This window comes from Condylura cristata, unplaced genomic scaffold, assembly GCF_000260355.1.
Source record: "Condylura cristata isolate star-nosed mole 26May11 unplaced genomic scaffold, ConCri1.0 scaffold00036, whole genome shotgun sequence".
NCBI classification, from domain to species: Eukaryota; Metazoa; Chordata; class Mammalia; order Eulipotyphla; family Talpidae; genus Condylura; species Condylura cristata.
The window spans coordinates 12,711,323-12,738,394 of NW_004567137.1; the positions used below are offsets into that span (position 1 = coordinate 12,711,323).

The 27,072-nt window shown below is 46.0% G+C and overlaps 1 protein-coding gene across 1 annotated transcript in view; it reads left to right on the forward strand.

Moving 5' to 3' along the window:
* Positions 1-27,072, forward strand: part of GRIN2B (glutamate receptor, ionotropic, N-methyl D-aspartate 2B) — a 410,955-nt gene that overhangs the window by 359,353 nt on the left and 24,530 nt on the right. Inside the window, exons 8-9 of the mRNA XM_004693259.1 lie at positions 2,969-3,094; positions 6,476-6,705. Coding sequence (XP_004693316.1) covers positions 2,969-3,094; positions 6,476-6,705 — 356 coding nt within the window. The remainder of the gene's footprint in view (positions 1-2,968; positions 3,095-6,475; positions 6,706-27,072) is intronic.

The window sequence follows — 27,072 nt, forward strand, 5'->3', positions numbered from 1 at the left end:
TTTTTTTTTTTTTTTTTTTTTTTTTTTTTTGTGGAGCACTGAGAGCAAAGGATTGGGAAGTAAAAAATCACCTTGAAACTAGAAGGTTGGGGAGTCGGGAAGGCTCACTTAGATGTACACAAGCTATAAGCCCTTAGGCGGGTCACGCATGCTCTAAAGGACGTCAGCCTTCTTTCCGTGAGAATATTGGAAAAGATAGTGACTAACATTTCTTTAAGCTCTATCCAGGGAGGGAAATGATTCAATTAGTGTACTGCATCGTGGAGTTATAGGTTCTATAGAATTTTTTTGTGAATCATTCGATTTTTCTCAGCTAACATTACTTAGCACAAAGAAAATGCTTATCCAGCCAGTTTTATGTGAATTGTTATTAAATTGTATGTTCTTATAGACATGAATCCTCATAGAAGCTTTGTGTATTTTATTTGCTTTTATTCGTCTACAATGATACGAGGAACATTAAAAGATATGAGGAAAACTACATTCCAAATCTAACCGTGTCAGTCTAGCACCAGCTTTAACTGGAAAGGTCATTAGTACATCAGAGTAGCCTTAGAATGGAACAGAAATGGCAGGCAAGTTGTGAGTGTAAACCTCTGTGTATGTGGTGTGTGTGTGTGTGTGTGTGTGTGTGTGTGTGTGTGTGTGTGTGTGTGTAAGAAGAGCAGTTTTACAGCTAGTTAACTTCAGAGATTAGGGAAGCTCACATGTTCCAGTCTGCTGTGTTGTATGCTAGGCAGTCTTATATATCCTTTAATTATATTATCTCTTTAGTACTATTATGAAACCCATCTTGTAGCATGGGCAACAGAAGATTGAACAGAACAGTTTTCCAGCAGTCTCTGAGCTAGTCACAGGCAGACCCAGGATTAAAACCCCATGTGTCTGCCTTGAATGTCAGGGTTCTAGTATATAGATGACATGGGTCATCTGAGAGTTCAGGTTCCAAATCAGGAGCCACTGTGCAGGGAGGCGACTAACGAGGGGTGCAATATGATGACAACACCCAGTATATCTCTACTGATAACCTGGCCCAGCCATCTTTTAGATGTGAAAGGACCTTGATCTCTGTGTTAGGGTTACTGAAGAATGAGTATAGTAATCCCATAATGAAGGGATATGCTTGGGACTTTGGAAAATGTGGTTGAAAATGTATGTAGTATTTTGTGTATTGAATATACCTTCTTCCCTGCCCCTCAAAGGGTTTGCACATCACAGAGTGGGTTGTGCTTTATCAGGGCTCTTTTTAACTTGATGAAGTGACCAGGTTTTGATCTTCCCTTGGGAGATTAACAGTAAAGTAGATGTCAAAGTAAGAAAACATTTTCTAATTGCCAGGTGGTTTTTCCTCCCTTTCCACTTCATCTTTATTAATGATTTGGAAGATGGAGAAAACAGCATGTTGATTCACTTAGTTACAAGTCTGCAATGTGATGTGACAGCTAAAATGGCCGTAACTATTTTAAGACACAATTGAGGGAGCATTATCTCCTAGGACAGAATAGTGATTGTCCCTTTTTAAAGGTTTTCCGAGAGATGGCTCCTGGGATGGAGTGTTCAATTTCTGGACACCTCCAAGCTGGAGAGATTTAGATCATCTGGCAGGGACTCAGCAGAAATGATTAAAGAAAGCATGTATGGGACATTTCTGCTGTCTTGTGTCACCATGTCACCCCAACCCTGTCACTGGCAGCAGGGAATAGTTTGTCATTTTTTTAATAACAGCTAAGGCATGTTCCCTTGTCACCTGCTAAGTTCCCTCTGACTACAGATACTCATATTCAATGTGAAAGGATATTTTTTTAACATCAAATTATAGTCTTGTCCTCTAATAATGTCACATAAAATAAACCACATCAAAGTGTACTGAAGAAGTAAATCTAGGCTGGAAAGTTTAAGTGAAGCAAGTCAAGGGGACAAGGAAATAGCCCACTGCAATCATTACTGACTCAAGTCACAGCTAATGTAGTAAATACGCCTGGAGAGGATGAAGTTAGCCGAAAGGCTGGGAAGCACAGGGAGACCTTATCCGGTCGCCACTGTGTGGTGCAGCCACAGAGCAGGGAACACAGCCCGAGACCCAGGCCTCTCTATGCTCTTACTCCATGCCTTGTACTTCGGCCAGTCGTGCCATTTATCAAAGGACCCAGATACTGGTCCAGTCATGGCAGATGGCAGAAACTGTCAACACTGTTCCTCATGTGTTAGAAAGAAAATAAACCTTGACTTGCGCACACACAGACATGGCCTCAGATACTTCCTGGAGCCAAACCCTGGCCTCTAAAGGGACACACACCCTTATGGCTTGTTGTTCCAGAAAATGCCTCCTCCTGCAGTGAGAGAATGACTCAGACCCCATCTGCCATCTTTGTTTTTTTTTTTTACTTTTTTATTTTATTTTAAAGATTTATTTATTTATTCATACAGAACTGGGGTATAAGCCAGAGATGTGGAGGGTGAGAGGATTCACCAGAGACAGAGTGGGGAGCAGAACAGGCAGATCGATGAAGTATATTGCTGAGGGGAGCATCGGGTGGGTCAGGAGAGGTCTGCCATGCCATGTGGTCACCTCTGGGGCAGGCGGGGATCGAACTCATGCAGAAGTGGCTTTAGCTTCTCAGTGCTGTGCTTTAACCCGCTGCACCACCAGGGAGGGCCTGTTTTGTTTTTTAAAGATTTATTTATTTAGACACACAAAACTGGGGTACAGGCCAGAGGTGCAGGGGTAGTGAGAGGAGTCATCAAAGACAGACTGGGGAGCAGAACAGGCAGATCAACGAAGTATGTTGCTGAGGGGAGCAGCGGGCAGGAGAGGTCTACTCCACTATGTGGATCACCTCTGGGGCCCGGGATCCAATTTGCACTGAAGCAGCTGCAGCTGGCTTGCAGTGCTGCATCTTATCCTGTTGCACCACCAGGGAGGGCCTGCCATCTTTGTTAACCCGAACATCAATGTTTTCCTTCCCAGAGCCCTTCAGTGCTGACGTGTGGGTCATGATGTTTGTAATGCTGCTCATCGTCTCGGCTGTGGCTGTCTTCGTCTTCGAGTACTTCAGCCCTGTGGGTTATAACAGGTGCCTCGCTGATGGCAGAGGTAAGTCACCTTGCTGTGGTTTCCTAGTTCTTAGTTCCAACATCTTTGTGCCCACCTCACAGTTTGCTTTCTGCCTCCTCTCTCCACTGCTCCGTTTCTGAAAGTAAACCCTTTGCCGGACACATCAGCGGCCCTGAGACTCATGACAAACACCCTAATGAAGATGTTAGCTTGAGTCTGGATGTCCCCTCCTTAGTTCATGCCAGACCCCAGCCAGGTTTCACCCTTAGGGGACAGAGAGGAAAGCTGGCAGGAGATATGTCACCTCACTGTGTCAGAGGAACTGTTTTGACCACCTTGGGCTATGAGCAGTCTGTCTGAACAGATGGACTAACAAGGCAGATTATGTCCATATATTAAGAGTAAGAAAATAGGCCACCCCAGCCAAAAGGTGGGCAGTAGTGGCCGGAAGGATTCACCATGGCCGACAAGCACCCTGTGATACGAGGTCCCTCCTGTGTTCCTGGCTCAGCTCCTCTGTCAGGAAGTAGAAAAAGGAATTGGGGGCATGAAATGAAATGGCTGAGAGAGGCCAGTTCTCCCCCTAAATGCTCCTGGGAATAGTTCAGTTTCCTGGGTGTGAGGGCTGACTGCGTGTTTGAGGCATTTATGAGACTTTTCACAAAAAGTTCACTAGGTTTCTGAGAGGGACTACGAGATCCCTGACAATAGCTTCTTCCATCTTCCTAAACCCCCAGGCTTAGAGTATATTCTTCTTTTTTATTTATTTTTTTCTTTTTGACTCTTTATACTGGAATCATACTTCCAAGAAGAAAAATGCTCAACCTCAGCTACACTTCCCAGTGGGGCACTTCAAAGGCAGAGCTGTTTAGGCCTCCAACTTTCTCACGTACCGATCCACTGCGTCTGGAAAGGCTTGGGCCACTCTGCTTCAGAATAGTGGTTGTCTGCTTTGCTGCCCATTAGAACAACCAGCCCACCCATGCCAGTTTAATGAGAATCTCCTGGGGGGTTGGGGGGTGGTGTGCCAGGCAGCAGGATTTTATAGAACCCCCCCTGGTATTTGTGAAAATCCCCAGGCAGCCTGGGAGCTACCATCACACTCAAAGGTTTCCAGGGATAGACCTGTCTTCTTTGCTTGGTGTGTTTTGGGTGAAGGTTTGCCATCTCCACAACGCAGCACAGACAGGAGAGTCCCACCGGTGCCACAGGGTCCTCCAGAGCCCATGGCCTCCTCTTCATCTCAAGGGGCTTTAGTAAGGAGAACAACTGAGGAACACACACATGCACATACACGTACCAATGTCAAGAGGGTGTGCCTCTCCCCTGCCTCTCCCCCTCTGCTCCCTTCCCTCCTCCTTGAAGAACAAAGAGGCTGAAAATCCAGACACAAAGTGCAGAGCAAGGCTGGCAATCACTCACCGTCCCAGAGGATGCTGCTTGTCTTCACAAGGAATTCGCCAAGGGGCCACTTTCAGCAGCAAGTCTCCTTGGGGTGTTTTACTGTGTACAAAAGTCTGATTTATAAATGACTTCCGAGTTGCACATCTGCTCCGTGAAATACGGCCCATGGGCACAGATGTGCGGGCACAGTTAGGTGCTGGGCTCAAGAGGTGCCATCACTGGTGATTTAGTTGGCTGGGCAGGTGGTCCCAGCCTCACTGAGAACCTGCCAGGATGTGTGCTAACGTGACCTCAAGTTGGGTGGGTGGATGATCCCCTCTGCTGGGGAGGGACATTGTGCCTTCAGGACCTCGCCCTCACTGAGCAGAGAAAGCAGAGAGATCTGATCAGAAGCGTTGGCACTGTTGTGTAAAGGGTGGGTGGACAGTGGGCCCACCGGTGGCAAATTCTGCACCAGGGATGGTATTCTTTTTTTAAGACTTATTTAAAGACTTATTTATCTATACATACAGAACTGGGGTGCAAGCCAGAGGTGCAGGGGCAGTGAGAGGATTCACCAGAGACAGAGTGGGGAGCAGAACAAGATCGATGAAGTACACTGCTGAGGGGAGCAGTAGGCAGGTCAGGAGAGGTCTGACGCGCCATATGGGCCAGGGATTGATCTTGCACTGAAGTGGCTGCAGCCAGCTTGCAGTGCTGCGTCCTTGCCCATTGTGCCACCAGGGAGGGCCCCAGAGATGATATTTAATAGACTGTACCCAGAAACACATTGCTACAACATTTAGATTATGAGAAACTTGCTGTTTCTGCCCTTTTTGGTATGTACCGATACCATGGCTATGAGGTGGTGTCTCTGTGGGCTTCTGAATTACCAGTCCTTGGTGTCAGTGATGCTGAGCACTTAGAGCTCAGAACTCCCTCTGGCTGGAGGCAGAAGAGAGAGTCGACTGATGACAAAGTCAGAGAGGGCTTACACAGGCAGGTCCAGTGAGCTCTCGCTGTATCGGAGCTGTTCCATAGGCCAGGGCGCGAGGGGAAGAAGGACCAGCTCAGCTAATCGACAGGGGAACCTCAGTCCTAGAATACAGGAATTAGATTTGGCGGACAACTTAAACCAGCTGGGAAGTAGACTGAGCTCAGGAGCCTCAGCAAAGAGCACAGCCTTAAGCCACACCTTGGTCTTGGCCTCCCAGACTCAGTGGATCCGGTGGGGCCCTGCTGTACCAGAACTGCCGACTGTGAAGTAGATTTGCTTTAAGTTGCTCAGCACCGAAAGGTGGTGGAAGGAAGTCAGATGGTTGTCTTTCCACCCACAATACATGAGGCAAAGCCAAGGGTCTGTGACGTTCTGTGTGGCCTCCTTACTATTCTTTTTCACAGAAGCTGCTACCGTAGGAAAAAGTAATATTGAGAGGTATCAGCCCTGGAGTGGAGTAAGCCTAGTTTCCAGATATTTGAGTGTGAATTCTAGAAGCTAAAGAAAGCTCCTTTCCCCTGAGTGTGTTCAGCCCAACATCAGTGCCAATAAAATTGGAAGGGGCTCTACAACGACAGTGGGGAAGATGACACACCTTCCTGGCCAGTCTTTTTTGAACTTCAAATTCTTTCTTGGTAGATACAGATAAGAAAAAAAAAATAGAAACAACAGTAATGAGAACACAAGCGTGAGGCTCCATCGTGGGTCGTTGCCATGGTTTGTCGGTTTTTATGTGACATAAGTGCCTTGGATACAAAAGCGCAGGAAGCTGACCCCTTCTGTGCCCTGGCTGAGTTGTTTGATGAGTTGGAGCAAACTCCCCCCCCCCCCCAAAGTGCTGGCCTTTCTCCTAGAGAACACTCTTCTGCCTTTTTAGGTCCCAGGAGGAGACAAACGCTCCATGTGAAAAATTGTGATCTGGGTCTTACTTGGTGGAGTTTCTGCTCTGAGCAGGAACATACCAGTTCTGGGAACATGTGGGTTTAAGCAGAACTAGCAACTCAGTCTGAACTTCCTGCCCTGTCTTTTCCTCACCTCAGAGCCCGGCGGCCCATCCTTCACCATTGGCAAAGCTATTTGGCTGCTCTGGGGCCTGGTGTTCAACAACTCCGTCCCTGTGCAGAACCCAAAGGGAACCACCTCCAAGATCATGGTGTCCGTGTGGGCCTTCTTCGCTGTCATCTTCCTGGCCAGCTACACTGCCAACTTAGCTGCCTTCATGATCCAAGAGGAGTATGTGGACCAGGTGTCTGGGCTGAGCGACAAAAAGGTAAGGGCTGGTTGTAACCTTTTGGTCTTCTCTTAATGCCACTCTGGGTCACACTCAGCATTCACACAGACCTGCTCATTTTCGAAAGTTCTAGAATTGACAGCTCTCTCCTGTGTTTCCTTACATTGGGATATAGAAGCAGCAGTCAGTTTCCCTACTGAAAGAATACCGCTTCACATTCGCCTTCTGATGTGTGAAAGGCTGTGACGCAGGTGCCCTGGGCTTGCAGTTGGGGGCCTTGCTGTGATCGGCTCGCTGACCATGGGGGCCGCTTGCCGGATACACTTGGGAGGCCTATCAGTGCCGGGCTGCCCACTCGGTGTGCTGTTAGGGGACCCCTCTGTGCACCCATGTGGAGGGCACCCATCCATGATGGCCTTTCCTCCCTCTGGTGTGGTGTTGTGCTGTGAGGTTCCCTCAATTCCCCTGGACACGGGCGCCTCAGCGCCAGGCAGGAGGGGCGCACACTGGGCCCCGATGACAAGTAACCACTATTTAACTAGATGATGCTCAGCGTGGGGCCAAGGGGTGGCTTGCCCAGTACCATTTGCAGGCTTTCTGCCGGCCTGAGCAGTTGTGAGGAGCAGCAAAACTTCTGCTGGCTTCCATCTTTGTTGGGGGAGGATGCGCAGATCCCTTCGTAAGTGCCTTCTGAGTTCAGGTCCTCCTGAAGCCTCGGTTTCCTTGGGAGTCAAGGAGCTCCCTGAATATAGCGGTTTCCCTCATTGGTGTCCATGAAGCTCCCAGATACGCCACGGTGATTTTCATTTACAACAAATGTCCTGCTCTGTGTCTCCTTGAGATCTGGGAAGTGCGATTACAGATGGGTCAGGGTCTAATGTGAGTTAGATTTCCTCAAGATAAGTCTTTCAATACTTGGCAAATGGTCCTAGAAGCGTAAATAGGAGAAGCTGTTCTCCTGGAGGGCTCAGGTTCTGATTTCTCCGTCTACTCACCTCTACACAGCAAGAATAGTCCAGGGCCTGGAAGGAAGATCAGACGCTTACGCTTATCATTCGTCTATGCCTTGTTCACTCTTTCCATCTTTGTATTTCGCTCTTTGATTTGTCTTCCATTCTCCTTGATATTTATCTTCCTTAAAAATGTTGCCTCTCTTGTGTTTCCTTCTCCCCTACTTCATTCCCTTTAATTTACTTCTTTTCCCTGATGATTTACTCTGCTTTTATTCATATTCCTTCATTATTCATTTCGGTTTTAAGCCCTTCTCTCATTGTTCCTCTATCAGTTTCCTTTCTTCATCATTATGATCATCTTAGAAAATGTGAGTGAAAATCCCCCTTCACTCCAGTGGGCCCCCACTTCTCATACCTCTTTCTGTAACTTGAGCAGGAATGGGATTAAGGATACACTCAGGAAGTTGGACATGGCATAGGTTAGCTGGACTACCTCCATCCTAAAACCTGCAGTGGACCATCTCACAAATCCAGGGTGTTGCTGGGGGCACAGCAGCCCTGCTCATGTCAGGACAGAGAAGCGGTGTGCAGAGCACATGCTTTCCCACCGTGTGGCCAGAGTGTGGCTGTGCAGTAAATGACTCGGCGGACATGTGGAGAGCTAGAGCCCTCTTGGGACTGTAGGCTGCTAGTGGGGGACCCACCATATTTATCACATGGCTTTCTTCAGGTCACTCTGACAATTGCTTAGGACATTGTATTTATCACCCTCTACTCTCATGGGCCACCCAGTGACAGCTGGATGATTTCCTACTTGAATTATGCACAGTTGACAGGAGATTGCTTTTCTTTCTGTGGTTTTTGTGTTCAAACTAGAGTGGCTGTGATCTGTTACAGTCCGCCATACCATGTCAGTTACATTCTAGAATGTTGGATCCATTGGTAGCTCGCTTAAGGAACTTCAGTGGCTCCATTGCATATAGAATAACGATGACTCCCCCACCCCCCCAGGGTGCCTTTCCGGGCCTTTACCAGTAGTTTCCAGTGGCTCTAGCTCATCAGTCTCCTATGAGACTATAGATCAAGCCTTGGGTGACAGTGTCTTATGTTCTAACCATCAACTGTCTGCATCTGCCTGGGGTGTCCTGACTTCTTCATTCACCCAACTCCTACTAAAACCTCAAGACCCAGATCAGCAGTCCCTTTACTTGTGGAACTTTCCCTAGTTCATGTGGGCAAGAGCCACTCTCTCCTCCATGAATTGTGGTAATGATTCATGCCTGTAATGCTGCAATCATCTGGACCTGACAGTGAGCCCCTCCAGGGCAGGGGCCATAATAACTAGGTTGTTATGACTAAAAACAGCTGTGGAGAGAAAGGTTATATTTATTTACAAGCCTCTTGCACAAAGAGAGCAGTGGACTAGCCATAGAGGCAAAGAGTTACAAGAATTCGTTGACAGCAATGTGATTTGATATGAGTTTCAAATATATTTCATAACTTTGCAGTGACAAAATAGTAAAGTGTAAGCATCTGCGAAGGAAGTGTCAACATCAGTTACATAATTAAAGAAAACATATATGTAACTAATGACATAAGCTACAGAGCAGTGTCAGAAACTGTTACATAAAACACAGAATTTTCTGAAAGTACACTTAAAATGCAAAATTCTTGTTAGTGTTACTCAAAAATGCCTAAGGAAAACAAAGTCTTGGAGCTGTTTGCATGAGAAGAAATGTATTTTGTGAATTACATAAAGTCTTCCAAACAGTAACATTGAACATAGAAATGGGTGCTTTAAAAGATGCCTTTTTCTGTATAGTTAGTTTCATCAAAGAGAGTAACATTTCCATGGAGAGTGTCCCTAAACTGTCCCTTTGAACTAGCAAAACTCGGACAGCATCGGGCATCACCCACATACTCAGATCAAAGGAACAATATCTTGGAGTGATGCCAAGTCTTGATAGTCATTACGTTGATCTACTATAAAAATTATCTTTAATTTTATGGCAGAAGATAGCTCCCAGCTCTCATTTATGTTAAGGTATACCAAAGCAGCAAGTTCAGAGTTATATTTCCATGAAAACCTACTTTGGGGCTCCTTTCTACTGGATGGCTTCCATTTCACAGGCGTGCACGCCATCAGCAAGCTCAGAATTGTTCCACAGGGGTGCTGTAACTAAATATGGGTGCGAGTTCTAACATTTAGCAGCTCTACTGTACATTCTCCCATTTCCCCCAGTGGGAGGAGGAGGCTGTCAGGAAGCTGGTGACATCTTTCTTCTCTTAACAAAGAGCCCTCACGCTGAGTCTCCTACTTCTCCCGCATCCAGTTGGATTTCTCATTCTACAGTTGGCCAAACACAATCTGGAGAGGAGAGAGCTCCGTCAGGGGAAGGGGGCGGCCTATTTCCAGTACACTGTGTGTGTTACACAGATGTTACATGGATCTCTGTCCCACCGGCTTGATTATCCCCACTTTACAGTCGAGGACACAGAGACTCTGGGGAGTTTAGTCACTTCCCTGGAGTCCCACGTTAGCGAGTGACAAAGCCGAGGTTCGCCTCCTTCTGTGTGTGTTGGATTCTGATCATTTTGCAGGGGGGTCCCCCTGGAAGCCAGCCCAGGCAGGGTGCTGCCATAGCTAAGGACGATGTCCACTGCCTGTGTCTTTCCCTGCCCTCTCACCTGGTGGCTCTGTCACCATTTGTCACTGTTGTCAGCAGCACACAGGAACCACCTTCATAGCTACTTCTACTGCTACTAATAAGAACGATTATCCAGGGTGTTACTGTAACTCCAGCAGTAATGTCTCTGCTCAGATTTTTGGTTCACCTCGCAGGAGCCAGGCGTAACGCCAACCACATTACATAGGTTGCCTTATGTAATGTTGCTATGAATATCTCCACTGTGGATGAGGAAACTGAATGGGGAGATGAAGTCATTGCCTTCCCATGTTCACGGCCCCCTGTCGACCCGGCACAGCATGGGCCGTTTCCACTTAATTCCCCTTTCTCCCTGCTCTCCCCCCACCTTGCTGATCCTTTCCCTCTATGAAAAAGCAGGAACTGATGAACTGACCCATGATAATTAGCTAGCACTTTAATATTTGCACTTGATTTAAAAGGCATGACTTTAAATAGAGGATGGTGGGGATTTCCAGTGTGTGGGCAGGCTAATGGCCCTCAGATTGACTTCAGCCTGGGCTGGCATGACCCTGAGCTGCAAGTTCCCATGGGAGAGTGGGAGAGGGGTCAGTGAAGGAAGCCTGTGGGGAAGCAGGGGCAGCAAAGGGCATGAAAGGCTGCAGTGTGGCCTCCGGCTCCTGAGACCAGCTGACTGCTCCCTGTTCACTCCTTCCTGCCATGATGGATTCCCCCTGATGTGATGGATTCCCCATCACATCATGCAGTTTCTTTCCTTAAGGACCCAGAAGTACTTGATTCACTTTGGAATATCAAAAAGGCGCTGGTCTATTTAATGAGGGTGCCTGTCTTGCTGGCACCTTGCACTAATCAGAATGACTTGATGGATTCTATCAGGACTCGTGGCTTTCTGGGCAGTGGTTATCCTGGGATTCGGAGAGGCTCCGTAGGGTATGGCAGTCACCTCATAATCTTTTGGGTTGGAAAGGGTATGACTTTTAAGCTAGTCTGCACACAGTAAGTCTGTGCGTGCTCCAGAGGAAAACCAATGTGCCAAGGAGCCTCCTCACACCACGACAACATGGGAGTGTTTGCATGTGACAGATGAGTCCCTGCACCCACTGTGCCTGTGTGTCTTCACATGCCCTGCTGAAAGCCAAAGGCAGGCCCCCTCCAATATGTCACCCACGATCGAGGCTGACGAGCAAAATTAGCTTGCTGAGGAAACCAACTCCCTGGGGCCTCCAGGTAGCTGAGCAAAATTAGGGTGTGATGTATGATGTGGAGTTGTCTGGGGCCTTCAGAGGAAATGGTCTTCTTGAAACAGCTGTGGAGGAGAGGTCTGAGGACTTGACAAGAGAAGGGAACTCATACCGGAGTGTACAGGGCCCAGGACATGCACAGCTGTGGGAGGAACACCTGCTCTCTGTCACTTAACCGGCCCAGCCAACCTGACCCTGTCCATGAACCACGGCCCCACTGTATGGCCCTCAGTCCTGCCATGAGGCCTCCTCCCCATGGATCCAGGACAGATCCCTGGGGTTTGACCCCCTGGTTTTCATCAGGGACAGCTCTCACCTCCTCTCTGACACCATGTCCTCCCCAAAGGTCCCTTTGGACCCTCATTCCCAAGGGAGGAAGTCATGGCCCCAGCTCAGCATCTTGGAGACTTTGCAGATATCACCCCTCACCCTAGCATCTGTAGCCCACACGGTTCTTTTCTCTCCTTCTGGTCGTAGCATCAGACTTCCATCCTCCCCCCTCCCTGAATGACCACCTGCTTTCTGACATTCCCACTTCCATGCAGGACACCTGCCCTCTGATCAGACTTTTGGGGCCTGCCATGGGTTGACTGGTTCCCCCCACCCCAGTAACCCCTGTCACCTGTGAGTGTGATCTCATTTGGGACAAAAGATCTTTGCAGGTGTAACTAAGTTAGGGGTCTCAAGATCAGATCACCTTGGCTTATCCAGGTTGATGCCAAATTCAAGGAGGCCATGTGTCCTAATAAGAGAAAGGCAGAGAAGAGGAGAGGACTGTTGCAGCCCCCAGCAGCTGGAAGAGGCAAGGAAGGAGTCTTTGTAGGTACACAGGCCTGCCGACATCTTGACTTGGACTTCTGGTCACCAGGATTGTGTGAGAAGGTCTGCATTGCTCGAAGTCACTGTATTCCCTCAAGTTCATGGCCTTGTTATGGCAGCCTTGGGACGCTCATGCAAGCCGCTGTGACCCTCACTCAGAGCGCCTTGCATGCTGAGACTTCAGTGCTGCTTCTCCTTGCCTCCATCTCCTTTCTCAGCCACCTTGCTCGTCCTCCCCAAGGGGGAATTTCCTCTAGTACAGCTGGCTCAGCTCTTCTTTTCCCTTCTCTCCTTTGCCTAGAGGAGACCATCCCAGCCACAGGGAGATTTGTGGAGATATGTTTCCCATGCAGAGGGAGTCTTCTCCACGCTGCTTAGTTTTTATGGGGATGATAAAAGCCCAAGTGTCACGGCATGCTCCATTTTGCTCTGTCCTTGAGCTGTTGTTAGTTTCACACAGTGTAGTGTGCAATCCAGGGGCACACTTGCCACAGAACCTTCTACTAGCCCTCTGGGTCCTAATGTCATTGTCAAAGGGAGCTTGAGGACAGGTTTTGTAAGATGTGTGGTTTGCACAGCTCTTTTTCAGGAAGATACTATCATCCTGCCTTTCTCTTACTCTGGACAGTGTGACACTGTTCAGATCACAGAACCAGAAGGGACTTTATCAGGACATGTGGCATTTTTCTTGTCAAAGACAAACAGGTGTCTTCCTTCTACATGTTTTTCTTCATGAGCATGGCGTATTACATTCTGAGTTGTGCAGAATGCACACTCCTGTGGATGGATGTAGTGTATGTAGCTACCTATAGCTCTCTTGATGGCTGATCTGGCATCTATCATCCATCTAGCTATCAAGCTTTATCTAATCTCCATCTTTCAAAACTGCATAATGATAACAAGAGACTGCATTTTTAGGAATGTACGGTGCCATGTGAGGAACACTAGCTGTGCAAAGTGGATCTGAGCAAGGTTGTCTTTGTTTTTTATTTTTTTAAGATGATTTATTTATGCATACAGAACTGGGGTCAGAGGTGCAGGGGTGGTGAGAAGATTCACCAGAGACAGAGTGGGGAGCAAAACAGGTGGACTGATGAAGTACACTGCTGAGGGGCGCAGCGGGCGAGACAAGGGCGGTCTGCTACACCATGTGGGTCACCTCCCTGGCTGGGTATTGAACCCACATTGAAGTGGCTGCAGCCAGCTTCGCAGCACAGCACGTTACTCCCTTGTGCCACCAGGGAGGGCCCCCCCAAGGTTGTCTTTCTTACCTGGAAAAAGAAGAAAGTTGTGTTGCAAACTTTTTGAGAAATGAAACCTCTTTTGAGAAACATCTTTTTGAGAAATGAAACAAAATGGAAGGAAGGGAAAAAAAGGGGAGGGAGGAAGGGAAGGGGAAGGTAAAAAGGAAGAAGGAGGAAAACAACAAAGAAAAGTCAAAGAAGGCATCTATGCCTTCTCTTGGGCTCCAACCACTCGCCATTACGCTTCTCTGTCTCTAAGCATAGCACCTTGTCCTTGAACTTCCAGGACATCAAGACCAGGAGGAGCTAGTGAGTGTTGCTTTGAACTGGTCAGATCATTGAGTGTGTTGTGGCCTTCCTGAGTGTGTTGTGGCCTTCCTGAGTGCGTTGTGGCCTTCCGGTTGGGCCTCTCCCCATCCAGCTGTCTCTCCCAGGTTTGGAAGAGCAGGGCTTGGGGAATTCCCAGGGAAGTTTGAAGCTGCTGCAGTCCTGTGAAAACCCATGTGACCTCACTGACCCTCACAGACACTTAATTCAATCTGAAGTTTATTATTCACATCAAAGAAAAATTAAGAATTTATCCACATCCTTTTCTTTCTGATGGAAAGCAGAGATGATAAATAAGTATTTAAACACAAGAGGACTGAGCTTTTTATCTGCTCGCTAAATTTTAACGTGGGTTGAGGATTTATTAAGAATTAGTGTTTAAAAAAAAAAATTAGTGTTTCTCTTCTGAGCAACTGAGTTCCAGGCCTTTGAGATAAATTAATGTGGCCATGAAAATTTATATGTGGCCAAAGGCATCAGGCCTAAAATGAATCAGATATTAGAGCTGCCAACATAGTATTCTCGGTAAAAACTGTGACCTGCGTTCTGCTCTAGATTTTTGCGCATGCTTTGACCTCTCTGCCCTTTAGGGTTCCCCTGCTCCCCACCATGGTGGCCAGAGCGTACAGGGAGTTGGTGACCTCGAGCAGCCAACTACACTCTGGAGCCCTGTGCACAGCTATGCGCGCGCTGGTCTGCAGGGGGATGAGGTGGGAGTCGCAGGGCTGAGATCACAGGGCCATGCGAGTGTCCTGCCCACGCGGGTCACATGAGCCTACACTCTGCTGACACAGCACACACATTCCTCTGGGGGGCTGAGGGGAGTGCTGGTGAGAAAGCTGGGCCACTGAGCCAGTGGGATCAAGTAGAAGGGAGAAGAAAGTGGGTCCTTCAGGTGCAGAGTGCAGATTGGCTGGGCCTGCGCCAGGAGGCAGAGTCGGGCGTGGATGGGGCTCTCAGGCCCTCTCCTTGCAGACACTATTGTTAGTCTGCGACTGAAGGTCTTTTTAGCAGACACGGGCAGGAGTGCCTGCCAGGGTGTAGGATCTTGCGGCACCCTGCTACGTGAAGCAGGATTGTCCTCCAGGCTGGGGATAAGAGCAGAGGTACGAAAGCTCCCCTTCAGCAATCCCTGCCAGGAGGCAGCCAGAAAAGCAAAAGCCTAGCAAGGGTTGACCCCCATAGGGAGAAAGTACTAGAGAGCCAGCACAAAGGAAATGCATTTTCTTCCACCCTCCTTGACACTCCTGAAGGCTGGTGTGCAGAGCTGGTGCTCACCCCTGTAGTCAGACTGGAGAACAGCTGGCCTTGCATCCATGCCTGAGGTGGGGGTACCTTACCGCACCCTATCACCTGGTGAGTGGCCCAACACCCCCCAGTGGTTAAGCAAGTCTGTGTTCCTGTCCAGATAAGACTCCCAAGAAAGAGGGAGTCCATATGGCTGAGACTGGAGGGTCCCCTGCCCAAAGAACAAGGCATCAAAAGTGGGGTGTCATCACATGGAGGAGCTGAAGCGGCTGGTGGAAGTGACCAGCTGCCCTGAGGGGGTAGCAGGCCCAGGCCATCACACACTCTCTGGAGAAACCAAGCCCTCAGCACTGAATGCCTGCCAGGCAGAGGGTGAGGATGGCCAGGTCACCACCACGCACGCAGAGGGGCTTCCCTGCCTACATGGCGCCGCCTCTTCCTGCCCCCAGTGCCTCTGTGCACCCCTGAGAGCAGCTGGAACACAGGATCCAGAAGAGCTGGCTTGGCTTTGGTTTTTATTTCTTGGCTAGATGATAGCCATGGGGGCCACCTCTGCCCCTTTACCTTTGCTCTTACCTCTTACCTTTTTTTTTTAAGATTTATTTATTTGTGTATACAGAACTAGGATACAGGCCAGAGGTTCAGGGGCGGTGAGAGGATTCACCAGGGACAGAGTGGGGAGCAGAACAGGCAGATCGACGAAGTACACTGCTCAGGGGAGCAGCAGGCGGGTCAGGAGAGGCCTGCCATACCCTGTGGGTCACCTCAGTGGGCCTGGGGATAGAACTCATGCAGAAGTGGCTTTAGCTTCTTAGTGCTGTGCTTTAATCCACTGAGCCACCAGGGAGGGCCCGCTCTTACTATTTTTTACATGGCATTACTTCTAGTAAGGTAGCATTGGTTCACAACATGGCATAAGTGTTAGGGGCACAGGTTCACACCGCTCAGATGTATGTGACCAGAGCACACCACTACTGAAGCCCCCATGGTCTTCCACACAATCCACTGGGGCCCACCCTCTCCCTTTGGTTAGATCTCCAGGGTGGTTTGGTCTAATTTTGTGTGTTCCTTTGCTTCATTTCTTTTTATTCCACGTGAATGGAAGAGGCCTCAGGTATCTCATTCTCCTGAATTTTTTCACTGAGCATAATCCTTTCCAGTTCCATCCATGTTGACGCAAATGGCAATGTTTCCTCTTTCTGTGTGGCCAAGTAGAATTCCACTGCGGATGTAGGGCGCATCTTCTTCATCCGCCTCTCTCCTTCTCTTGTTTGCCCTTGTTACTGAACATCACTGACCATTTAATGAGCATATGTTGTGTGCCATGCCTGTTGTTAGTCTTTGCATCTGTTGCTTCTTAGTCCTCTTACCCACCCCTGCAGACATAATTTTACAGATGAGGGGAGTAAGTTGAAGGGTACAGAAAATTCACACACTGCCATGTAGGAAGTGAAGCTGTCAGGATGTGGTCCAGGCAGAGGTAGCTCCAGAGCCTGCTACATCCACTACTATAGCTGTGGCATCTCTGTGTGGACACAAGGATGGAGGGATATGCTTCTAGAGGAATCCACTCGAGGAAACAGAGCCAGCCAGCCCTCCTGTCCTGGAGACCCTCTCTGAACTAGCTTCTGGGAGTCTCACTCAAGCAGATGATAAAGGAACTCCTTGAACCCAAATGTTCCTACTCTGCACCCATCTGTGAGGGCCAGGCACCTACAGGAGACTTCTGTTCACCTGAATCTCGGTGTGTCTCCAGCATAGGCGGCTCCATTGGCTTCATTTCTGTGTTCACAGCCCCTCACATACTCGCTTGACGAGAGTAGTGACCCACATTGATGTGGATGCTGCAGGGTCTTTCTTCCAGGAAGCAACCAATGTATTTATTTATTTAATCTGGTTAGAAAACAGAAGAGCCTTCTCTCAGGTGTCTTCCTTTTGCAAAAAAAAGGAAGAAAGACCTAGGAGGAGCCGGAGAGGAAGAAATTGTACTCTATATCCTGAACCCCCATCTTCCTTTAAGAGGGAACTAAAGCAAGAACCATGTTTACTGATTGTGGAATCCTTGTGGTAAGGAGTGTACCAGTCATTTAAGTCTGTAACCCACCTGATAGTAAATGTTCTAAGTGCTTATTCCTTAAAACTCATTCATTTAAAACTGTGTCAGCTTATCCCTGGAACCACAGAATGTTCTAAGTTTGAGCTGGTTAAGTTTCTTGCAAAATTTGATTGTCAACAGATCCCAAGACAGCCAGGATTCAGCCCTTTTTGGACTGAGTACAAAAAAGACGTCGAGCTAAGTTTCATCCTGATGCTGAAAAAAAGGATGTTGCAATGTCTAGTGATGTCTCCTAGTGGCCTCAGATGGGAACTAACAAGATGGCTCACGGCCTGCATTATGAAGGGTGAAGCAGCCTTGAAACTCGGGGCTCAGGAAACCTCTGGGGAATGAACCTTTTTTTTTCTTGCTCTTAGGGAAAATACAAAAGCAACATTTGAACTCACAAGGTTATCCACTCAGGTGCCTTTACATGCCACACCTGTCATCGCTGCAAATGCACACACCAGAGAGTGCAGACATGTGGCTTTGACCTGGAGCACCGAGGGGGTTTTTGCTTTTTCTTCTTCTCCTTATAAAAGTGCATCAAATTAATTGTGGCCAATTACATACACATCCCTTTCTCCCTGCCAATCAGGGCTGCCTGAATGGGCAGAAGGCTCACTCACCTGCTTCATTATGCAAATTGATATTCAAAGCCTGGAGGACAATGCAGCCTTTGGCACAGCAGAGACTCCAGGTTGCTAATGAGAAGAAACTGCTGCCAGAGCAATGGCTTTAACCCTCTGGTGCTGGTGCAGGATGGGGGGAAGGGGTGGCAAGCGGGAGGGGCACGCGTCAGATGGAGGCAGAGGCAAAGTCAACACCAGGTCTCAGCACCAGACTGCCCGGAATCCCGGCTGCATAGCCCAACATAGACCATCACCACTGGATCAGCCAGATTGGCTGTGATTTGGAGACCATTGTTGACAGGAAAGCTTGAGTCCTTGGTCTGACAACCATAAATCGATTACACAGGACACAGTGGTCATCCATCAGCATCGGGTTAGGTATGGCCATAAATAGTTGAGACGACATGTATTTGGGTCAAGGGCGAGCACCAGCTTAGTGCAAAGTGGGTAACAGTGCCCAGCACATGTCCACACACGCAGGGAGGCAGCGAGGAACACGAAGACCTCACAGCGTCCCCTTCAGTTACTGGAAAGGTCTGTCATTGAGCCGCTGGTTCACTCAGGAACCACTCTGTGCAGGGGAAGGGTGATTATATTCTCCTGTCCTCATGTGGTTGGGACTTTTTTCTCTTGGCTGCCTCGCTGGGTTACCTTGTCCAGGCTCTTCAGAACCTCTTCCTGAATTGAAGTGACAATCTTGCCTTTCGACACTGTGTCACTCAAAAGAGGCTTTTCATGAAATTATGTAATTGTCATCCTGGCGCTCTCTGCTGATGGTGGAGATGGCAGTGCGGGCCTCTGCATGGTGGCTGGTCTCCCTGTGACATGCGTGGGGCTGGGAGGATTCCGGTGGGGAGAATCTGGGCAGTTGGCCAGCTCCTCCTGAATCGTCTTCAAAATGTAATTCCGGGTTCAGTTTGAAGTGTCTGAAATTACTCAGCCCACCCATGTTCCAGGATAAGCCCCTCCAGGCTGCAAGTGACCCAGACCACCACCCACTTCACCTCCTTCCCCTCTGCAGGCCTCACACTCCCTGCAGCTACTGCCCATGCACAGAGTCGATACCCCTGCAGCTTCTCATAGGGGGTGGTGCGGAGGAGGAGGAGGAATCACTGAAGGGAAATGGTTCCCAAAGCAATCCCCAAGCAGAGTGATCTTGTCCTATACTTGTAGTTAAATATTTATACACATTTTTAAAGATGCAAGCTATCTCTTTCATAAAATGCAAGTATCTTGGGGACTCTTACACGTGGTTGGAACTGGAGGGGTTTTCAGTGATGATTTAATCACAAACTGGTGAAACAATATTTTACAGTTATTCCTCTCCAAGCACCTAGGGAAATAGGGCCCGTCAGCTCTGGCTGCTGTAGCAGGGGGCTTTGGAGCACAGCAAGGCGCAGGAAGTGCAGTGTGAGCATGGAAGTAAAGTATATGGACCAGCCTTGAACCCAAGCAAGGGAATTCCCTTCTCCTTTCTTCCAGAACTTCATCACTCATCTCCTGCCCCTTCCCATTCCCCAGGTGGCTGTCCCATCCTCCAACAGCCAGAACCCACTTCTGTCCCTCAGTCAAATCACTGATCACCTGGCCATTTCCTTCACTGCCTTGAAAGCTCCTTGAATTACAGACTATGCTTTCAGTAACTGCCTATTCAGTTCCTGGGCCCGTGCCTGGTACATCATAGAAGTGTGTTAAGTGAATGAATGTTCCCAGAACATAAGCTAATAATATTAACACTAAAGTTCTGCTCTCTTATGGATTAAATTGCCTTTAATGAGCTAACCACTTACAGTATTGTTCCTCTGGGGAACAATATTTCTGTTTCTGAGCAGCTGATTTATAAATGAACTATTGAGGACAATGTGTTCATAGGTTGGAGCCTGCCTATTTAACATTGTATTTCCAAAGCCAGAAATAAATTAACCTTTGTATGAAGCATTCTCTTGCAGTATTAGCAACCAAGGCCCTCATCCATGCTAATCACGCTATAAAACCACATCAATAGTTACAGTCCCAGATCGTGGACCAGTCATTTGTGACCATGGGTGGCATGCCCTAGATGCTTTACATTCGTTTTATTATCAAAATTGAAATATAATCGACATAATAGTATTTTAGTTCCAGGTGTAGAACATAATTTGTATGCATTGTGAAATGCTTCTTACAATTTCTATTTACCCTCTTCCCAAGTTTCAAGTTTACTGTACTATTTTACTGATTATAGTCCCCAGCCTGAATATTACACCTCCTTGGGTTACTTGTTTTGTACTTGCAGAAGTTTGTACCTCTTAATTTCCTTCATCCATTTTCTCACCCCCAAACTTCTACCCTCTGGTAAATAACAAATTGTTTTCTCTATAACTTGAGTTTAGCTAGTTTAGATTCCACATAAAAATGAAGTAATATGGTATCTCTTTCTAACTTCCTTAACTGCATACTCTCAAAGTCCCTCCATATTGTCACAAATGGCAAGATGTTTTCTTCATGACTGGGTAGTATTCCTGTGTGTGTCCGCGCACGCCTATTTTTTCATCCATTCATCGTTTTCGTGGCCTGACTTTTGAAAAGGATGCTGAATGAGCAAAGGGATACAAATGCCTTTTTAAATTATTTCCTTTTTCTTCCAATAAATGCCCTGCACGAATTTACAGTCCCACCTGTAGGCCAGGGCTTTTTTTTTTTTTTTTCCTGAACTTACCCACACTTGTTTATTTTCTTTTTGACAACAGAGTGAGGTGATATCTCATTGTGGCTTTGACTTGTACTTCCCTGATGATTAATGATGGGTGGATGGACATCTTTTCGTATACCTTTGACTATCTGTATGGTTCTTTGGGAACATGTTTATTCAGTTCCCCAATCTTTTTTTTTTTTTTGCCAGTTCTTTGTATGTTTTGTATATTAACCTATTATCAGTTACATTGTGTGAAATATTTTCTCCCTCAAAGGTTGTTTTTCCTTCTGTTGAGGGTCTCCTTTCCTGTGCAACAGCTTTTTAGTTTGACATAGTGCCATTTAGTTTTGCTTTTGTTGTCCTCGCCATTGGGGTGAAATCCAGCCAGACATTACTGAAACCAATGTCAGAGAGCCTTCCACCTGTGTTTTCTTCTAGGAATTCGAGTTTTAGATTTTATGTACAAGTCTTTAATTCATCTTGAGTTAATGTTTGCGTATGTTGTAAGATAGTGATCAGAATCCTTCTTTTGCATGTAACTGTCCAATTTTCCCACAACTAATTATTGAAGATACAGTCTTTCTCCTATTGTGTTTTCTTGTCTCTTTTATCATAAATTAACTGAACATATACGCATATGCTAGTAATTTTTACATTGATTTTATATTCTAACATTATTTTATTTCTAACTTTTTGTTTGTTTAGAATCTTTAGGACTTGCTATATCTCAAGTCACGTCCACAACTCATGACAGTTTTACTCCTTCACTTTTATTTGCATGTTTTTTATTTTTCCCACCTAATTGCTCGTATTGTGTTGAATAAATGAGGTGAAAGTGGACAATCTTCTCTTCTGATCTTAAAATTTATTACTGTTGAGTATCAATTAGAGATATTAATCAGCTGTGGATTTGCCACATATGACCTTTTATTATGTTACAGTAAGTTCCTTTTCCTATACCTGTTCTGCTGATAGTTTTTATTATAGATAAGTGTTCGATTTTGTCAAATGTTTTTTCTGCATCTACTGATAGGATCATATGACTTTTTCCCCCCTCATTTTGTTGATGTGTGGTGGATCATGTTGATTGTTTTGAAAATGTTGAACCATCCCTGTATCTCTAAGGTGAAACCCACTTGATTAGTGTATTGTTTTGGTGTATTGTTGAATTCAGTTTGTCAATAGTTTGTTGAAAAGTTTTGCGTGCATGTCCAACAGGGATATGGGTCTGCCATTTTCTTTTGTGTGTATGGTTTCCTTGTCTGGTTATGATATTATTTCACGCTGACTATGTAAAATGAGCTTGGAACCGTTCCTTCTTATTCGCTTTTTGGGAGAGTTTGAGAACACTGGTATTAAGTCTTTGAATGTTTGGTGGAACTCCCTAAAGACTCGTACTTGGAGGAGGTTTTTGGTTACTTTTTTTATTCTTTCTACTGATAACTGGTCTATTCAGACTTTGTATTTCTTCCTCATCCAGTCTCAGAAGATTGAATGATTTTAGGAATTTATTCATCCTATGTTGTTCATATTGTTGGTGTATAATTGCTCATACAGTCCTTTGTATTTCTGTTACTTCAGTTGCAACTCATCCTCTTTATTTCTGATTTTGTCTGTGCCCTCTCTTTCTTTTGATTCAAACTAAAGTTTTGTCAACTTCGTTTCAATGTTCTCAAAGAGTTTCGTTGATCTTTTCTGTTGTCTTTTTAAGTCTGTGTTTCATTTATTTCCAATCTGGTCTTTATTATTTCCTTCCTTCTACTATGTCTGAGCTCCATTTGTTCTTCTTATTCCTTTAGGTAGAGTGTTTTTTATGTGATATTTTTCTCATTTCTTTTGGTAGCCCTTAAAAACTTCCTGCCCATTTCCCTCTTAGAACGTTTGCTGAAGATGCATTACATTCTTTAGACAGATCATACTACTGATCATACTAGGACTCAGTCAGTGAGAAGGTATATGTTATAGCTTGATTCCTAAACCTCTCGGGGGCTTCAGTTTCATAGTTGTAAATGGGGATAAAGAGTATTACATTACAGTGCCTACATTACAGCTGTTATGCTTAATAAAGCATTATAATACCTGTAGAGTGCTTAGACCAGCGCTCCATGTATGCCATTACTACTGGTTCTCAAGAAATACTAGGACTCACAGGGTTTGTGCCTAAATCCATCTCACAAAAACCATGCCATTTCTAATAGATGATGAGCACCATCTTGAAAGCTATAGGTAAAATGCCCTAGAGTTCACTATCTGATCCTCCCTTCATCTTCCCTGGTCCCAACACTTGCCAATTTCAATGAGATCCAGGGGTGGGGAGGCTGATGGAGGCAGGTATTGTTCAGGGATGGAAAGGTATATGGGGAGAAAGCAGGAGTCAGTGGTAGTGCTTACACTCCCCCAAAATAGCTCTGGATCCAAGAATGCCTGGAAGAGAGGTATCTGCCCTGAATAACAGGGGCGTGGGACCTCTTTACAGCCATCCCTACAGCTCTTTTGAGAGAAAACTTCTACTAGATGCATGGTAAGAACTTGGCGAATGCTTCTCAGTCTTTACCAGTTGTCTCTCATTTTGATAGAAAAGAATTGCCTCAGGTATGGTTCCATCTGACCACTGAGCCCTCCCCTAGGTAGTTTTTTTCAGGAGGGAGTGGGAAGATTACAAAATTGGACTTCCCTTAAAGCCTTTCCTCTTGGTATGGCCCATATTGTCAAAGAATCGTCTGTCCTTTCTGACTCAGAAGCAATCCACCTAATTACTCCAACCTCAGGTTCTCATGGAGTCTAAGAGAAGAGCTTTAACTCCACTGCAAATTATTGATGAAACTAGAGAATCTGTAACATTTTAAAGTTTTTAATTAGTGTTAGGCAATTACTTTTGACTAGTTTAATGATCGAGATTATGTTCTTATTCTCATAAACAGTTGCTAATCTGGAGATCACAATCTGCCAATGCAGGAAATATTGATGCTCCTAATGGCCCCTTGCCATTTGGAAAATTCCCCAGAGATCATGTGGGTTTAGTAGACGCTGAGAAGCTTTTACTTTCTGAAACTCATTTTCTCAGTGCCCAACCCAGGGAGCTCTGTCCCCATCTCTACAGCAGTTAAGGTCTCTTCTGTACTAGTCACACTCCACACCTGCTACCTAGTCCTGCATGTGTATGATGCAACTATCAAGTGATGATATTTTCTAAATACATTTATTGCATGCCAGCCTCACTCTGCTCTCCATTTAGTCATTCAGCAGCTAGACCATACATATCTACTATAAACCATTTATCGGACTGGGTATAGGGCTATCAGAACAGCTCTGTAAACACAGACCTAGAGGTCTTTCAAAGCATAGAATTTCTCCAGAAGCCCCTCCCACCATTTTTTTCATCCCTCATTCGACCTAGTCTGCCTCCTGCCAGAATCTTGTCTCTCTCCACTGCTTTTTGGATTAACTAAGGTGCCTGCTGTACCATCTGCCTGGCTTTTTACTTAAGTGTTTATAGTCTCGGCTCTTAGAATAATCCTTAGTATATCATGGCAATTAATTCAGCAAGTCTTCATTGGATGGTTATGCTAACCTTATGAATAGAAGTGCCAGATTTAGTAAACAAAAATAAAGGGTACTCAGGGTAGTTAGAATTTCTCAAACACTCAAGATGACTTTAGTAATAAGATGTATAAAATCTCATGGAAAGACCCATGAGATGTTGGAGATGTGCTGAAACAGTGCCGCCTCATTTCATTGTTCAGTGAGGGAAGCAGACAAATGGATTTCAAAATAGGAGATGGCAATTGACAGAGAAATGTCCTTGGGTGCTCCTTTCAAGGTTAAGTAAACCCAGTCTTCTAACATTGCACCATTAGACTCGCTCCTCCTCTCCCTTTTAATCATTGTGTAAAGCTTCTCAAGATTTGAAGAGAGTACTCCATTATTAGAAAGCCCTTCCACTGATGCATCATGGGATCCGACCTCATCCTTCCACAGGTCCTGCCACACTGCTCTTCACCTCCCCATCCCAGGCTCCCTAGGTCAACAGCAGCACCATCTTGCCAGCCTGTGCATCTTGTGGTCTGCAAGGGCACCCCTGCCTTTTTTGACTATGCTTTTGCCAAAGCCAGTCCCTCCTTAACTCATTCTTACACCCTAAGAGAGTTACTCAGTATGCTTCCTAATTGAACTTCATCCCTTTAATATGCTCTTTCATCATGGAAGACTTATTGTTTTGATGTTTAATTCTATTTCCCAAATGACCAGCCATCCAATCCAATTTAGTGTCATTAGCAGATTTCAAGAGAAAGTTTTCCATCCCATCATCTAAGTTATTAAAGGAAATAAGGCCTCTCTTGTGTGCTGAGTTACCCATACCCCAATTCAAGCTGCTCATCATGTCTGCCCTTTCACCAAGTAATATCCTACTTGCCTGGTCATCGCAGGTTTTTATTTGATACGAAGAAACTACTTTTTTAGCTTCCTTTGGCATGGGCTATAGGCTTCCCCCATTCCATTAACTGGCTTCTGATTTGGTATTGATAGAATGATTATGAAGTAGGCTGGCTTCTCTGTAACCCACTGACAAAGGAAACATGACACACATTTGGCACCATGGAAAGGACTCAGCAACTCGACATCTTCAAAGAATCAGAATGGAGCTCTGGAAGGAAGGCAATGTGTGAAATGCTGCCTATTAAGTCACCGCGAGAAAATCTCTGTCAGTGAACATTTTCCTCTAATTCCAACCTCCCAGACAAGTATTTTAAAAACACAAGTGTGAAATGGATTTATTAGATTTTTCCCCGAGTATTTGTTCCAGGTCACAGGCAAACTATCCACCCAGTATCCTATCCCTTCAGCCCATATGTTTATTCTTGAAAAAGTCTCTTCTCCAAGCCTGGGAGGAAGCATACTGTGGGCTTTATTTTAAAAGGAATAATAATTTTTAATATGTTATCCAGTACAAACATGGAGTTGTTCCTCCAAAAATGCACTTCAGCCCAAGCTAGTAAGATTCACTTTAAAGAGGGAGGTGCCTGTAAGGGGTGTATTGTCAGACACAAGGTTTCCAGGGAACACTGACATTGTGTCCCTAAGAGACACAGTCAGCTCAGAACATTCTGTAGGCTTAAGCAGATAAGCATCTGATCTATAATCTGGAAGGGATTCAAAAATGAGTTTATTTTGCCCTGCCTGTTTTTCTCTTCTTTTACATTCATAGAAATTATGTGATGTGAGACAGTAACATTTTAGCAGTTATTACGTGGATTTCTCTCCCCATGTTACACTGAAACTTCCATGAGGACAAGAGTTTCAGCCTTACTGATATCTACAGTATTTGTTAAGTACCTGATGAAGAATGAATTCATCATGAAGTCAATGAATGAGCGAATGAACAAATGAAAGTATAAGACAGTTATATAAGTAGGATAGACCAATATTTGTTTCCCTTTAATTGACCCTTTGAATTTGAGAAACAGTGGGAGATGTTTCCAGAATTAATGGTTAGAAGAGAAAGAAGCAATGGTAATGTAGCTAAGAAATATTTTACATATTATTATCTCAGGTTTGCTCATCTTGTGGTTTCTATTATTAAATCATCTAAAGTCAAGGCAGTATTTAAAAAGAAAATGGAATAACTGGGGTCTCCAACCCTACTCCTGTGTGGCTTGCCCCAGCTTAAATTATAAAATGATTTCAGGACCTACCTGGCCAGATGCTGGCCTTTGAAGTCTGTGGTGCCCACACAGCAGACGTGGGCAAGCTGATGCCATTCGGTGCAGAGCCCACACCAGCCTCCAAGTGCTGAGAGCGGCTTCACGTCATTCAGCACTTTCAGCTTTCCTGCTACTCACTTCACAAGAGGGTCCCAACCCTGGGACAAGAGATGCACTGTCCACTCCACTTTTGGAGGGGAAAGAGATAAATAACTGAACAGGCAGGTGAGGAATAAGGAAGGATTAATGGGGAAACATTTCTAAGATATTTGTGGATCTAAGCTCTTCTTAAACCTCATCTGTAAACCCTCTGTGATCGTCACATCTGTGTAGCATTCCCATAGCAGGTGCTCATGGGCCTTGTGTGAAGGGCCACCCTGAAGAGAAGTGGGAGTGAGCGTGGTTCAGAGTGGTCTTAGCAGAGGACTTGAAAGGACAAGGGCTTGGGGGTTTAACCCTCAGTCAGCTGGAAACATGAGCTGGTTGCTGATGTTTTCTTCTTGGCTTCACCTTAGAGTAATGATGTTAGTGTTGCTGTCAGGGGTGCCCTGTTAAGGACCCTTAGGTGCTCGATGCTCTCACTGTCCCTGAAGTGGTCAGGGGGGAGCATCTGCACGCCCTCCATTCACTGTTGCACCCGGTGTGAGGGGAGAGGGTACAGGACTGGACTTGAATCAGTGGTGCAACAGGCCACTGTCTCCTGCTCTCCACCATCAGAAAGTCACCTCAGGGACATTTCTTAAAGTATCTCACAGCCCATGAGTGTTCTGAGACACGATGGTTATTAATTAAAAGTCCATAGCTA